Below are 15398 nucleotides of genomic sequence, written 5' to 3' on the forward strand. Positions count from 1 at the left end.
AAGGCGCACTGTCGGCTTTTGAGGACATTGAAGGTTTTTAGGTGCGTCTTATAGTGCGGAAAATACGGTAAATATTTCTAGAATTTTCTCATCACACAAAGAAGCTTAATTTTCATAAATGAAGAATTTAAATTTATGGAGCTATTGAATTTACACTGATCTCATAGACGTGGTGTTGACGTGACACTTGTGTTTCATGTTTCACCTGGCAGCAGAACCACACACACACACACAACACTGAATATTTGAAAAGCAACGTGAAACACGCACCTCCTCTGGTGAAGCTGTTTGAGAATGGGATGTCCAAGTGGACGGGAGCCATCTTTGATAACCGCGATGTTCTTCTTTCACTGCCTGAAGGCGAAAGAGTGACAACAGCAAGCAGGATGTAAACACAAATCGCACGCTACATGTATAGAGTTTCAGAATGAGAATTAGATGAAAACTGCATACTCAGTATGTCTACATAAGCTCATAGTGCCACAGCAAAATCTGCTTGCTTGTTTTTTTTACCCTTCTGAAAATCCTTTCTGATCCAAAAACAAGAGTTATTTGAGCTAAATGTGCAGAAACTGTCTGGGTTAGCAGGATTCAGGCAGGGCTGGGAGAAGTCCGAGATGAATGAACCAAGGAAAGACCTTAGACAGTCTGGTGATTCTGACATAACCTTTTATTGTACCAATTTCCTTTTAAATCCCTTAAATACAAACAGTCTCCTTTTCTTTCTCCGTCTCTCTTACTGGACATTCGCACATAGACATATACATAAAGATAAGTCATTAAAGATAACTGCTGACCAGACTCAAAAAGGGAGAAAGCAATTACCTGAGAACAAAGAAAACAAAACAGAAATAACTTCAAATGCTGCTGTGCACTTTCTTTTTTATCGGAAGAAATGAACTCTATGTGGCCTCTTGTCCCTTCAGAAAACAAGCTTAGTTTTTTTTCCCACGAGAGCCCTAATGCTTCCCCTTGAAGCTAAGTCAGGTCAGGTAGGGGCAGCAGGCAGTAGAGAAGGCAGCTTAGCCTGTTGATATTTACTGATTATTTTTTAGTTCAGTTAAAATTAAAACTTGTCAATCTTTCAGTTCAGAATCTTGTTTGGTTTTATAACAGTAAACTTTTTTTTTTTTTTTTTTTTTTTTTTGAACCTGGCAAACCAAGAACGAACATGCGTCAAATTGTGATAAGATGATAATAACTTATTGTAATTTTGGTGTGTGTGTCGATATCATTGACCAACAATCTTCAAATCCTCACTCACTTCCAAGAGCAGCCTACATTTAATAAATCTGCCCCAGCTTCACTTCTATGGGTTAATTTCTAAAGAGACATGGAAACAAGTTCGGGTCAGAGTGCGTCTCAGTTGGGAAACCTTAAGGTGTGTGAGCAGTCCGACTGGCAGCAAAGGCAACAAAGACTTTTGTTCTGTTTGCTTTAAGCAGCCCTTTCTCATGCCCCCCGCTTCGACTAGGAGCCATTACTGTTAACTGATAACATTATTGGCCTTCTGCCATTTTCATGCTCTGGTTTTCAGCTCCTGTGCAAAGCAGGCCAACTGGTACGGCTCTATATGAAAGTCCATCTTTACTGCTCTAGCTGGATTATAAAAGCCTGGAGAACCATAATAACATCAGACTGCAGGAGTTCGTCAACATGCAGACAAAGTAGATTTTTTACAGTACAGTAAATCTACAAGATAAACAGAGGCCAAACATTGTCAGCAGTTTGTCATTAAAAGCAGATAATGTTATATACAGCAAGGCACAAAGACATCTGATTATCATCAGTGTACGGTGTAATTTAGTTTAAGTTTGTATGTGAAGAATTAGACGACGATTACAGAATAAAAACGGAAACATATATCGTCTAAATAAATGTTTTTCACACTATATTGTAACTATCCTGGTGGTACTTATGTAGTTGTAGTCATACATGGCATTTGGAGCAACTATTAGAAACTCTGAAACTTCTCAAAAGAAAAATTCAGAAGAGAAAATTTGAAGAACTTTCCCTATAAACTGAAAAATGCCACAGAGAACTGGAAACAGCTCCTGGTGAATATTCATGCTATATAAGTCAGACCTTGGACCTAAGCAAACAAAACCAAGCTTCTTGATCGAGGTTCAAAAAGCTAGAGGAATTTGCTAATTGATATTCTCAGTGTCCAGCCTATTGTTAGCGATACAAGCCGCTAGCAATGCATTTCTCAGCATTGTGCTTTCAAACATTACAGCCACATGTTCAGTAAAGAAGTTGGTATGGCACTACGTGGAAAGGTCTGACCTGATAAAAATGGTAAAAAGTCCAAACAACACTTATTTACAGCAGCTATAACCAACATCCATATGCAGGGCAGTCATACTGGATTTTGAGGTTGAGGTTGGTAACAAAGAAATTTCCTGAATAAAACTTTACCTGATGATCAAAAATGTGTCACATATTTAAATCTGATCATGAAGTGCGAGTGGATACTAATATATTTAGTTTTCTCTTTTTTTGACACCAAGTCAAAAAAAAACAACAACCTGACAAAGTCTAACAAACCAGTGGTTCAAATACTATTTTACCTGGGGAAAGGCCAATGAGGGAGCGATTGGACAGGGTGTTGGTGCCGTTAATTTTGAAGATGGTTGGGATGGAGTCAAGAATGGCTTGAAGGTACTTCTCCTGTTCAAGGCTACTGGATGAATCTGACGAGGAGGCTGGTGCTGAAGACGAAAACAGAAAAGATAACCACATTAATCATAAAACTTGTGTTTTCTTTTCCAACCATGGTCACGTTTTTGGCATAATTTTTGCAAGTCGTAATCCAAGGCAGCAATCTAGCAGATTTATTGCCAAAAAGCTCAAATTTCTAGAATTTTCTGTGCCTCTTGGAAAGCAAACCCACATGCTGAGGAAGTGTTCTGTGACTTGAACAGCCCCACCACACTCTTGCCATGGAAGCCTCCTGAGCGCATGAGAACAGCTTTGGTCCGCGGATGTTTCCAGCACACAACAGGCAGACGGTTGTGCCTGTAACATCGTGCTACTTTGTGTAAACTGCTGTCTTGCACGGCCTGAGGTACAACCAGTAGCCCTGGGTAGCTGAAGAGAGTGTGGGGGAGAAGCAGAGTTTTGGTGTGATATATTGAGGGAAAAAACAAGGTTGAAGAAATGTGAAGAGACTCGGGTGATCAGAGGGCAGCCGTACCTGCGGCAGAGGGAGTAGAGTCTGTTCACGGCTGTGATCCTGAACTGATCGCCTGATTTGGAGCGAGACGAGCTGACCGTGATGGTGCCGAGACCGAGACGCTGGTAGTCCCGGAAACAGGACTGCTCCACCAGCTGCTCCATGGTGGACTTCTCGGATGCTCTCAAAGTGCTGCTGGGTGGTGGTTCACCGTCATCGGATACTAAATACGACATACCAAAACACAGAATTACATAGAGAAAACTTTATCCTAGTCTATTTCTATTTTTCTTCACAGTGAATTCAATATGTAAAAACGTCTATTTTTCTCACTTGAAATGTCATCATCTTCTTGCCAGGTCATCCGGTTGCCTCTGTCGGCCTTCTTCAGCGAGCTCTGACTACCTCGGCCCATCGTGATCTTCCCTGCCCTCTTCGCACCTTTGACAATGGTTTTCGACAGTGTTCTGTGAGGAGAACAGAGCAGAGCTTCTATCTGAGGCTTCATTTCATTACACGTGATTGATTTAAAACATGGCATTTCTGCCCTGAGTCTGCAAACCTGAAGCCAGTGTTTCTCTCTTTTGGTTTAGGAAGGATCAGCTGAGGAGCCGTTTGTCCTGCCGCAAAAGCAAATGAGCTGAAGATGGACTGAGGGTAGCGGATCCTCTGCAGGTGCTTCCTGAAGATCTCCACCACCTCTGAGCTAACCTCCTCGTCAAAAGCTACTTTTATTAACTGAAACAGAAATACAGAAAACGTGATTACTTAAAAAGCCACAGTTTTTTAACAAAATATCAGACGCCAATATAAAAATTTACTCTAGAAGACACGGCATGTAACGTTCTAGCTATGAGCCTGTGTGTGTGTGTTTCTGTGTGTGGGGAGTAGGGGGGGGGTTCAACAGCGCACGCACAGCCAGTGCAGAAACAACATCGCGTACAGGCAGAACAACTGGACTTAGTTTGATCTGTAAAACGACAGGAATGAACCATAAAACAATTTTACAGCAGAGCAAGTAAAGAGAACGAAAACATGCTTCACATAAACAGCTTTTTGTCTTTGTTTCTGAGAAGCTTGTAACACCGAGACCACAGGGATTTTTAAAAGATATTTCACACTCAGTGGAACTCCTTCCAAAAGTATGAACACACCCGTAAATTTCAGGTTCCTTTTATTGTTGACAGACATTGCTATCAGGGGATATAAAAACATCAAATTTAAGTGAAACAATGGAAAATAATATGATGCTTAAAAAAAAAAAAAGTGGGTCTTATCAACAATCAAACTCTCTCAACTCTGAGCTGATAGGCTGCGATTTCACCACACATTCCTAGAAAAAAGGTTTACATACGATGAGTACATCGGCTCCGGCCGTTTCCAGAAACTTCTACCAAGCTTAACAGGGTTAAGGTCAGACGACTCCGGCAGCCATAACATAACTGATACCAGTTTGGCCACAGCGTGGACGAGGATCAAAGGTCAGCGCTAAAAAGCGTGACACAGTCGGGGCCTGTTATTCCGTAGGATGGAGTAACCCAGCACTGCAGGTGATCGCAGGCTGAAGGAACGTCCACATCGGTGGACTTCCAACAAACATACTGGCATTCAAGCAACCATAAAATCGTAATTTGTACTCCCTGTATCACACTGGCTGTTACAGAGCTGGGGAAGAATTTGATCCAAATAGCTCAGTCAGTTCTGGGTTTAAGACTCTGTCTCAAGGTGATGTTAAGAAGTGGTTTCTGAAAAGTTACACAATCTTTTTTATTGGATTCCTACAAATGTATTTATTTAATTCCCAAAAGCGCACCACTTCTTTGAAGCTTTTATGAATTACACAAATATATATTTAGCCACAATAATTAGCTGGCAAAGGAGAGTTAAAGGACTTGAAATGAAATCTTTATTCAGCAGTGTCATCTCATGCAGGCAATTTTCTAACAACTCGACCTTCAATTACGTAAAATGAGGAGAACTCCATATAAAGTGACACCACAATAGTCTGTAATAAAATAAAGTGATATTTTTATTTTAATCACTCTTCAAAATGGTAAAGACAAGAGACTATGCCATTCAATTAAAGCTGTAAATTGCTACAGTGTAGATGGATAACTGGAATTGGATACAACATGATTAGTGGTGGGGCTCGATTAAAATGTCTAATCAAGTTAATTGCAGGGCTTTCATTAATCAATTAATCACATTTTAACCAAAGCTATACATTGACAAAATAAGCAACATTTTAAATTCAAAAACCGTTTCTGCTGCTAAATTATTGAATAAATGGGCACAAGAGCTTAATAACAGCAACATGTTTTGCATTGAGGTGGCATGTTAAGCTTTAATAGTTTGGGTGATGGGCTAACTCCTCCTTTCTCCTTGTTGAAACAAAAATTAACCTCCAGTGGGCAAAACAAGAAAGGTTTTGCCATTTGTCGTTATTTGCAGATGTCGCTTGTGCGTCAGATATACAGGTGTACCAGAAATGCATCACATGGCTTCCAAATGGAACCTTTTTATATAAAAACAGGGAATAATTGTGTTAAAATCAATGTAATTAATTTAAATGGATGCATTAAAAGTTCAGGCTCTAAATATGACAGCAACTTGTCAAAACTTGAAAGTATCGACAGTCAGAGCAATGACAAAACAGTTTAGAACTGGGCCAGTGATAGACAAGGCTGCAGAGGGAAATAATTTATCTTGAAAACGTTTGAGAAAAACGGTAAAGGAGGAAAGACTGGCATTTTGAGGTCACAAAAGCAAGCAAGAAGCCAAGGAGGCTAAGAGGAATGAACAGTATGAACTATCCTGTTGGCAATAGTAAATTGTCTAAAGTATTAGCAGCAGGCCTCTCAATAGTGGTGGCACCTGTGACTTGTCAAAACTGTTTTGTTTGGATTTTGTTCCCACTGAAGAAATGAACTTGCAACATAATATGAATTCATCTTAAGGCGAGCGTCCTTAGCAGGGGTGCCAGTAAGGGGTGCCAGCTCTATGAAGCACTTAATATTTGCATAACACCAAGCCTTTGAGAGCTGACAGAAATGATCTGTGCAACACTTAAATCGCATGATTCCTGCTGATAATTTAGCTCTGAGCAGCATCTTGCTGAGCTCTACTCACCAACATTTTAACAACCAGCAAAACTAGGAATCACCTGACAAGCGTGCTCGAGTGTTTACCTGGAACGATGCCGAGCAGAGCTGCAGACCTTCCTGCATGTTCTGCTGCAGCTGGTTCTGGATGCTGATCTTCTTCTCTTTGGTCAGCGTGGACACAGGGAACGCCCTGATGACCGCCTGCTCCCCCACTGCACAAACACAGGAAGAAAAATAAAACAGAATTTGTAAGTCATTCATAGGATTAAGAAAATCCCTACGTGGCACTGGATATTCTATCACTATCTGCAATGGTATGTAAATTATACCATTTCTGCTGCGATTCGGTGCGTACCTAATGGATCATGAGGAATGCCTTTGAAGATGATGCGGTATGTGGTAAGAAAGAGAGCCCCCTCTGCTGGCAGGATGTGAGGGCCCCCGAGGAGGCCCCCGGTGGCCTCTTCCCTGCCGTCGGGGTCCAGCAGCACCCGCAGCCCTTCTGACACCACCTCCTCTCCAGGAAGCAGAGCTGGACGAAGAATCTTCGGCTGGTGAGAGAAACACGAAAACCCAGCACATTATGCAAATAGAAAACAGGCGCCGTACCTGTTTGCAGGCACGTCCGCGCTCCAGCTGAGGCGTTTTATTTTTATTGACAAGAAAGCACTAAAACTGGACGGCCCAGCAGTGAGATTTGCGTCACTGACTCAGATTCAGGAAATAAATTTATCATCATAATGTCTAATCAGAGCACCATATGGCTTCTTTGGAGAGGTTTTAAACCTTACGTGCAAAAACCACCGTGCAGCATTTTTAAAATGATCCACAAACATCCAAGAAAAACAATCAATTTGCAACCCCATGTGGGGAATAATTTCCCTTTTCAATCTCTGCAGGAGAACTCGCTCAATTGTGCCTTATTGAGGAAAAATAGTTGTTTGTCTTGTTCACTGAACTTAACTATTGATTTTCACATTATGTTTTCGACATCTGGACAACTGATAAGAGGTATTTTGCACATGTAGAAAAGATTTTAGCAATAATTATATTTAGAGATTTACATTTAAATGGAACTGACATGCATGACAAAGCGCACACTTTTGTTTTTGTTTATTCAGTTTTAAATTGTGAAAAGTAAAAATGGAAATAATTAGAAAAATTCAGAATATGAAATTCAGAATATGATGCAACTGTGTTAGCAATCGTGTCCAAGTAGCTTGGTTAGTAACTATATGAATGTTTGTTGAAATACTTTTCACATGGAACAATCATCAATCATGCATGCACTGGCCTATTCTGTCGAAAGGAAAGAAAAGGTGAGTCCTGGTTTCCAATAAATATTTAATAGCTCTTCACGTCCATATAGTCTGGAAAAAACTTTTTGGTAAAAGCCACAAAAAAAAAAAAAAAATACGGCATCTTTACTTTTTTCTTACAAATGTTTCAGATTAAACATATTTTTTTTTAAATCAAATTAAAATAATACGATGAAATAATAATAAAATAATCAGTTTCCAAATGGTGATTACATTAATTAGAGGAAACAAAGGCTGTCCAAGCCAAATTGGTTAAACGACATAGACAAAATGAACACTGTCTTTAACTAATACCTGGTTGTCGCTGACTTAGACTTTTAGATCTAGTTTGGACCCATTCTGTTTTCCCGAATCATTTCTATGTGGTAACAGTAAACGGCTGCACATGTGAGATGCTCGTTGTGCTCAGAAGTGGTTTTGGCCTTGAAGCTCTTCCCATAGATGCCATTTTTGTTCAGTTCTTCTCTCATCCTTGAGCAAAGCATCTTAACCATAAGTGAAGTTAGTGAGGCCTGCAGTGCTTTAGACGTTGTTCTATGTTGCTTTGTGACCTTGCTCATAGAATATTGATAAATAAAAGAGTCACCACTGTTTCATGTTTTCACTATTTGTGGAAAACTGTGTTCTAATCTAGTCCCAGAGTCACAGAAAGGACTCTGTAAGCCTTTCCAGACTGATACATGTCTACAGGTTTCACAACTTTCGAGATATTTTAGCCTACTTCATGTTGTCAAATGGGTTCTGTTGGATGATTTCTTAATTGTAAAGATCTGAGAGTTAATATTTCCCAAGGAGTCAAGTTAGATTGGAGCATTTTAACAAATGAAATCTCAATTAACTTAAAAAGTGTTTTTTTTATGTACTCGGGCTATATTTGTCTTATATTAAATTTAATTTGATGAGATGAAACACTTAAGTGTAAAATAAAGAAGTTTTGAACACTTTTTAATCCACTGTGGCTTACAGCAGTGCACTTTAGTGGTTTGTTCATAGGACTGATTATTAACCAAGACCAATGGTCAATTTCTTCAATTGCATGTCTGCACCGTCGCCGTTTCACCTCCTTCTGACCTGCAGAAACATTCAATTGTTCCACAGTTCAAAATCTGAAAGAGAAGGGACATCAGCTCAATCCGAGGGTTTCCTGTTGAGGCCACAGTCGGCCTAAGGGAACTGAGGTCTGGCCCGGAGATAATTATAGCCTCTTGAATCTGTCCTTGAACGAAAAGTGGGACAGAGAAGCAGAGTCCCCGTGCACCTCATTACTCCTGCAAGCTAAACGATCCATTACGGCTTCTACGTATTATGACATCAACCATCCAGGCAAATCAAGACTCTTGAATCTGTTGTGGCACGCTTTCTAGCAGATCCTGGCATATTCTTAAGAGTGGAAGTTCTGTCTCACATTAACACGTGAGCAGCAGGCAGAACGTGCATGTTGGTTTCCAAGCTGCTCCCAGGACGGTAATAGCATGACGTTTGTTTGTGTGTAATTGTATGATTTGTAGAGAACTGGCAGACATATGGCACAGCTGGGCCCACAAGTCAAAATATAAAGTGCGCTGTTGCCTGGACAAAAAAAAAAAAAAAAAAAAAAAACTGGATGGGCCGGGGGTTTTGCAAACCAGACTAAATTTAGAGGAGGCACGAAACGCACCAAGAGTCGTGACGCGAGTAAAAAACCCTTTCTAAAGATAATGTAAATTCAGATCACTTACTGTTGCCCATTTGTCTGGCAACATTTAAAATGACATGGCCTTGTCTGGAGAATAACATCCACTTAAAAGTCCAAGACAAATAAGAAACCTTTTGGGTTCTAATGCAGCGTCTGGTTAAAATTAAACTAAACACATGATCACAAACCCCTAACAGGCCTCAGCCCTTGTCAGGCATGGTGGTGTGACATCATGACTTGGTCACCTTTCAGTTACAGCATTATAGAGTTAACTATGCTGCAAAGTACCCACATGAGATCCAGATGATACAAATATGTTGAATAAGGTTATATTGTGCAACTGTTCTTTTTTTTCTTGGCTTAATGTTGATTTAATAAGCCCATTAAAGCATCTAAGCCAGGTTTAGTTGGACAGCAATCTCATTTAAGCTGCTTCTACATATGTTGTGGAGCTTTATTGCAGCAGACTGACTGCGTGACGTGTGTGTATTTGGATGTTGTTGCTACAGACCACTAGTTCTTTGGAGCCTGCAGCCTTCACGTTAATAGTTTAATGTCATGCAATGTTTTCTACTGTATTTTTAAATGATTTATAGTGAGTGAGAAAGAGACAGCAATGTAATAACACTTTGGAAAGGCAGATTCTAGCTCAGCTCCTTTTCCATTTCTCTCCATCTGAAGAGAATACCGCGATTTCCGGATTTTAGGCTGCTACTTTTATCGCAAGCTTAGAACGCCGCAGTGCGGCTAATATATGGCTTTTTGCCAACGGGTTCTGAAAGTCTGTACTGCAGCATGGACAGCTGTAACAGAAGTGACTGGGAAGTGCGAGACAGGCTGCTGAATATGACGATGAAGAAGACGACTTTAGTGGTTTTAGTGTGCAGGAGGAAGATGAAGACAGCAATCAATAACTTGATAGGCTGATGTATTTTTAAGTAGCCATGTTACAGGCACATACTGCATATAAAAAGTTAAAAAAAAAAAACTTTCAGTGTAAATATCTCATATTACAATATGAACACCTGTGACTAATAGATGAATGCAGCCTATACATGCACACATTTTTTTTTCTTGCCAAAGTTGGTGGGTGTGGCTTATATTCAGGTGTTCTCAATAGTCCGTTAATTACGTTACCCTGGGAGGAAGTGACTTTTATTTCCAAATTGAAAGATGTGAATTGAATTTAAACAGAATCATAAGTAAAGGAGAGTGGTACTAATATTTAGCAATTATTACAAATATTAATTCCTTGTTTTCTTATAAAGAAAAGTGTATAGAGACAGACTTTATACATGCATCTGACTGCAGGAGATGATTAGGTTTTTAGAGTAAATGGGGAAGCAGCTCTTGCTCTGCAGCACGACTGAATCATATTTTCCAGCTTCAGGAGAGAACATCAAAATTGAATTTGCTTCATGATCCTCTTTAGCTCAACATTATTCTAAGTAGATTCACAGCTTTAATTGTACAAAGCCCTGTGCAGATATAAGCTTTCACGCAGCTCAGTGGAGAGGAACACACTCACCTTCTGAATAGGGGGCAACCTCCTGCTTTCCCTGTGAACTGCCTCTAAAGCCTCCATCTGCATCGCTACGATTCCTGTGGGTCAGACACGGGGATCGGTTACCCAGAACACACACTACAAGTGCACACGTCCGTGTGTATCCACTTTCTGAGGCTGTCTGACATGTCAGGAGTTAGTGAGCTTATACATTTCTGTAGGCGTTGGCATCAACACATAACACATGCACCCAGGAGGTACGAAGCGGAGGGAGTCTGGGCTGTGACGGAGTGTGAATGCTGCACCTGGGATCATGCAGTGCAGGCTCTTGATGTGCTCCTGGGTGACGCCGCTCTCCGTGCACACCTTGTCGATGAAGCGGGCAACAAACCTGACCACGGAGTTTGCCGTGTCGCTGTTCTCCGAGTCCTCGAACCCGCTCTCCGTGTCGAAGCTCTCGGCCATGCTGCCAGCGATGCTGCAAATATAAATGATGACGCAGTTGAGATTAAGAAAAGGTCACGGGGCCGCTTCCAAGAGACGGGGCTGCGTGCTGACAGATCACACATTTAAACACGCGCCCCCGATAAAGAGCAGCGAGCGGCCAGGTGATTTTTCAGCGAAGCAAAGCGTCGATGGCTGGATTTAACAGGAGGTTGTTTCACATGAGAAAGTGATGCAACGCTCTCCCCGGGACAAATGCTGCATGATGAAATCGAAATGTTCCCTGAGAGAAACAAACAAGTCTGGGATGAAAATGTAAGACAAAACACTTCAAATATTTTCCACATAAATAAATCCTTGGCTGAAGCATTTCTGTAACTTTCAGAAATAAATAAAACTGGATAACATACCAGCATTATGTTATTTTTGTTGAAATTGAAATTAAATTCTGCACAAGCCGTAACAAAACGTAATATCGGATCATTGGACACAATTGTGAAATTCATACTTCGTTCCACTTTTAATAAACACCCACGGGCCGGATTTTCCTGTCTAACTCCCTCCACAGTTACAGCAAGACAGAGGAAAAAAACTAATTTAGTGTGGCCCATTCAGGGAAGTCCGAAGGTGGATGAAAACGAGCCACGTTCTGTTTAATGCCGGAGAAGCATAAGCCCAAATAACAGATTGAAGTCGGAAACAAACGAAGTACAGCAGCCTGTTTGGCCTGAAAAGAAGGTATCATGTAGACTGTGAGTTATTCCACGTCCACCCACAGACATATCATCACCTTGTTTAATAGAAACTCACATCCTCCCAGATCCTGAAAACATAACTTGAGGTTTCCTCCAGCAGAAGCTGATTGTTCTACCTTCTGAGCAAGTTTAAATCAAGCTCTGACTTTGTTATGTCAAGGAAAAATGTTATGAAACTGCAGAGCAGCTGTGTCTCAAAATTGTTTTTTTTGTGTCTTTAAAGATCCAAATTCAGTTTTTAAATGATGATTTTATAGAACAAAATGAAAGTCCCCTAATAACTATATTGGCAATAACCAATGTCGACTGCTCTCAAGCGTTTGTACTATGAACAAATCTTTAATTCTCTTTAGAAGAACTTTGACCAACTCTACTTCCCTGATTTGTTTTAATGCCTTAAGATCACAGATTACACCATGAATGGTCTGCTTAAGGTCATGCCACAGCCTTTCAATCAGATTTATGTCCGGAATTTGACTAGACCTCCTACAAATTTAAGTAATTCGATTAATTTAGTTGTTTTTCAGCCATTCAGATGTGGATGTGCTGGTGGGGTTTAAATCATTTCCTGCTGCATCACCCAAGTGCACCTGAGCTTAAAGCCACTGAAAATCATCCGTTCTCCTTCAGGATTTTTCTGGTAAGAAAATGAAAGTTGACATTTTTAATTGACTTTTCATGCAAGTTTTAAAGGAATTTTGCATAAAAGGTTTCACTATTTACTCAATAATGCAAAGCTGACACTTGTAATGAACTTTTAATGCAACTGTTAGTGCACCTTTGCATTAAAAGTGTCATTATTTGCCGAATGACACTTCATGACAACAGTTGTAAACATTTATGAAGAGTCATTCATGTGTTATGACATGTTTATGACAGTCTCAAGTCAGTCTAATGCACACCCGTTCAAATAAAGTGTTACCAGATCTCAAGTGTAAAATAAAGCGAAACAGGAAGAAATCGAAGCATCGTCTTGGTCCAGAGAAGGAAATCCTGACCTGTTTGTCACAATGCTGTTGCTGCCACTCTCCCAGTCAGTGACGGGCGCGTTACGCAGGAGTTTGTTCTTGCTGGTGTCCAGAGGAACCAGCAGGTAAACCATAAGGTTGGCGTAGTGGATGGCCTGACTGAACACAGTGTTCTCCTCGTTCTTCACCAGCTCCTGTTGCTTGTCCTTGCTGAGACTGGGCCACAGGCGCAGCTGCTGCGCCGCCAGGTCCATGGCTGTCTGCTCCTCATCACTACCTGCAGCAGACTGGGGGTCCGCATCCTGCAGAGCCAAGAGTAATAGATACAGCTTCACTCCTTGGCTCCAATCACGATAAGTTTGTTAAAAAATAGTTTTTTTTTCCCCCTTCAGCTATAATTCACTGTGGATCAATCAATTCATCTTTATTGAGAAAAGATTTAGAAAGCACAGCTCAGACATTTATTTTTCTCCTTACCTTAGGGGTGGCGGCGATGGCTCTCTTTTCTTCTGGGGTGTTCAGGTACAGGGCCCGGATCTGACTCTGGACTTCACTATAGAAAGTGGCTTCCCAGAACTGCTGGTTGGTCCAAATGGGATGGTCCTGTATGCAGGTGTAGGCAAATTGGTTCACTCCAGCAGCCAGTCTCTGCAAGACAAAACAGAGCAGAGGTCATGATGCAATACTTAACAACAAAAAAAAAAGTTAAGAACGCATTATCTGGTTGCAATTAAACCAAGGAAGCATATTTCCGATGACACGCTGAGTGAATTATGCAATTTGGAGAGATATTTGCAATACTTGTAGCTCAGAAAATGTTTGCCGCTGTTGGAATTTCGGAGGATTCGATGATGGAGTAACTAAGGAAAACCAAATAAGGATATGCAAAAGAACAAAATAATTATGCGCTCTCACGGCACAAGCAAAAGGGTAACGATCGAGCATTTGCCCAAAAGTTTTCTCATCGCGATCTTCGAATTTTTTAAATTCACGCAGTGTGACAAGGCCGGCTTTATCACCTCGCCAGAACATTGGACAATAAAAACAAACCAAGCAACTAGAGAGCTAACTCAAAAGGTACCGCTGCAAAGCAAAATTATCACCGACCGTCCATATGTGCAGAGGCAGGCTGGTTAATCCTTTCAATGGCTGCACATTTACCGCAACAGTTTTCAGTAAAATGAGTCTGTTAAAGTGTTAAGAAGTGGGAGAAACAACAAAATCAAGCGAGCTATGAGGTTTAAAGCGAAAATCAATCATTCAATGTGAGTCATAACTTTTTAAACAGATAACAACCCCTGTTGGAGCAACGTAGCACCCCTTAGAGTGGTCTGCAAAGTGAATCAGCCGTGGCTCGCAAAAACAGCCACTTTGGAGGAAGCTGGAGTTCTCGACTGAAAGCGTCAGCACGGCCGTGTGCTGCACTGCGCCAAAACCGTATGGTGAGGAGACGCTGAGCGATTCCAGAAAAATAAACTTGCATAGGAAAAACAACACAACCTCAACAGAGGCTGTGTTCAGATTAATGAGCGTCCACAGAAAGCAAACTTTCACCATCCATCCGTCTCGAAGCCTTAGAGCCACATGCATGGATCAGGCCTGTTATTAGATTAGCTTCTGATTTCTCTCCCCTGAGTCTGACACAATCCAGTGGTGTCTATTATCACTTTATAGTTTGCTTTTGAAGAAAGAGAACTGGTGGCGGGGGAGGTCACTGTAATTACAAGAGACAGAACCAAAACAGCTTTACTCCGACTACAGTGGGCCAAACGCCAGGAGGGTGCTGAGCTTACAGCTAATGCCCACACAGCAGAAACACACAAACACACGCACACACACACACACCTCTTCATACTAGAGCCAAGTGTTCCTCCTAGTTCATAGTCGTTAATTTGTTAATCGTTCTTTCCTGTGGTTTAAATATCCACATTTTTGCCAGATTTGATTGACAGAAGCACTAATTTCTGAGGATGCACTACAACCTCAGCTGCTACTTAGTGAAAGAGAAAAAGTATTTAATAGAAAATGCTGGTTAAACATCTTGAAAAACTTAATAGTCACACTGTTAGACAGTTACACAACTGCTGCTTAACCTCCTGCTGATCGGCTCCTAAATGTTAAATAACCAAGATGAAACCAATTTTCAGGAGAAACAACATGTCTCTGATTAAAGTCTGTTTTCAAAGGCTTTCAAGGTGTTTAAAGACTGAACCTTTCATGTCCTGCTGGCAAATGAGAGAACCTAAAAAAAAACAACAACAGATTTTACTCATAATAAAGGAAAAAGATCTACAATGGTTGTCTGAGTCACTTGACGCTACGAGCCAAAAGGACAACTCTTGACCTAATTTTCAACCCCGTAACCACATGTTTTGTTCCGATTCATTATAACTGGAAACAAACCGTGGTTAGCATGGTATGTGTCCTTACCGTTACCTCTTCGCAATCTCGACC

General features: G+C 40.9%; 1 protein-coding gene across 3 annotated transcripts in view; it reads right to left on the reverse strand.

Moving 5' to 3' along the window:
* The window catches only part of sbf2 (SET binding factor 2), a 112557-nt gene that overhangs the window by 20313 nt on the left and 76846 nt on the right, over nucleotides 1–15398 (reverse strand). For 2 of the 3 annotated variants that reach the window (XM_015031413.1, XM_015031416.1), the window contains exons 18-29: nucleotides 13404–13592; nucleotides 12975–13246; nucleotides 11083–11255; nucleotides 10802–10875; nucleotides 6635–6830; nucleotides 6364–6491; nucleotides 3738–3913; nucleotides 3509–3642; nucleotides 3197–3398; nucleotides 2894–3090; nucleotides 2571–2711; nucleotides 271–354 (exon numbers count right to left, since the gene is read on the reverse strand). In XM_015031413.1, coding sequence (XP_014886899.1) covers nucleotides 271–354; nucleotides 2571–2711; nucleotides 2894–3090; nucleotides 3197–3398; nucleotides 3509–3642; nucleotides 3738–3913; nucleotides 6364–6491; nucleotides 6635–6830; nucleotides 10802–10875; nucleotides 11083–11255; nucleotides 12975–13246; nucleotides 13404–13592 — 1966 coding nt within the window. The remainder of the gene's footprint in view (nucleotides 1–270; nucleotides 355–2570; nucleotides 2712–2893; nucleotides 3091–3196; nucleotides 3399–3508; nucleotides 3643–3737; nucleotides 3914–6363; nucleotides 6492–6634; nucleotides 6831–10801; nucleotides 10876–11082; nucleotides 11256–12974; nucleotides 13247–13403; nucleotides 13593–15398) is intronic. The other variant, XM_015031415.1, reaches the window with a different exon arrangement.

The sequence above is a fragment of the Poecilia latipinna genome, unplaced genomic scaffold (genome assembly GCF_001443285.1).
Source record: "Poecilia latipinna isolate Pla-1442-1.1 unplaced genomic scaffold, P_latipinna-1.0 Scaffold207, whole genome shotgun sequence".
Taxonomy (NCBI): Eukaryota; Metazoa; Chordata; class Actinopteri; order Cyprinodontiformes; family Poeciliidae; genus Poecilia; species Poecilia latipinna.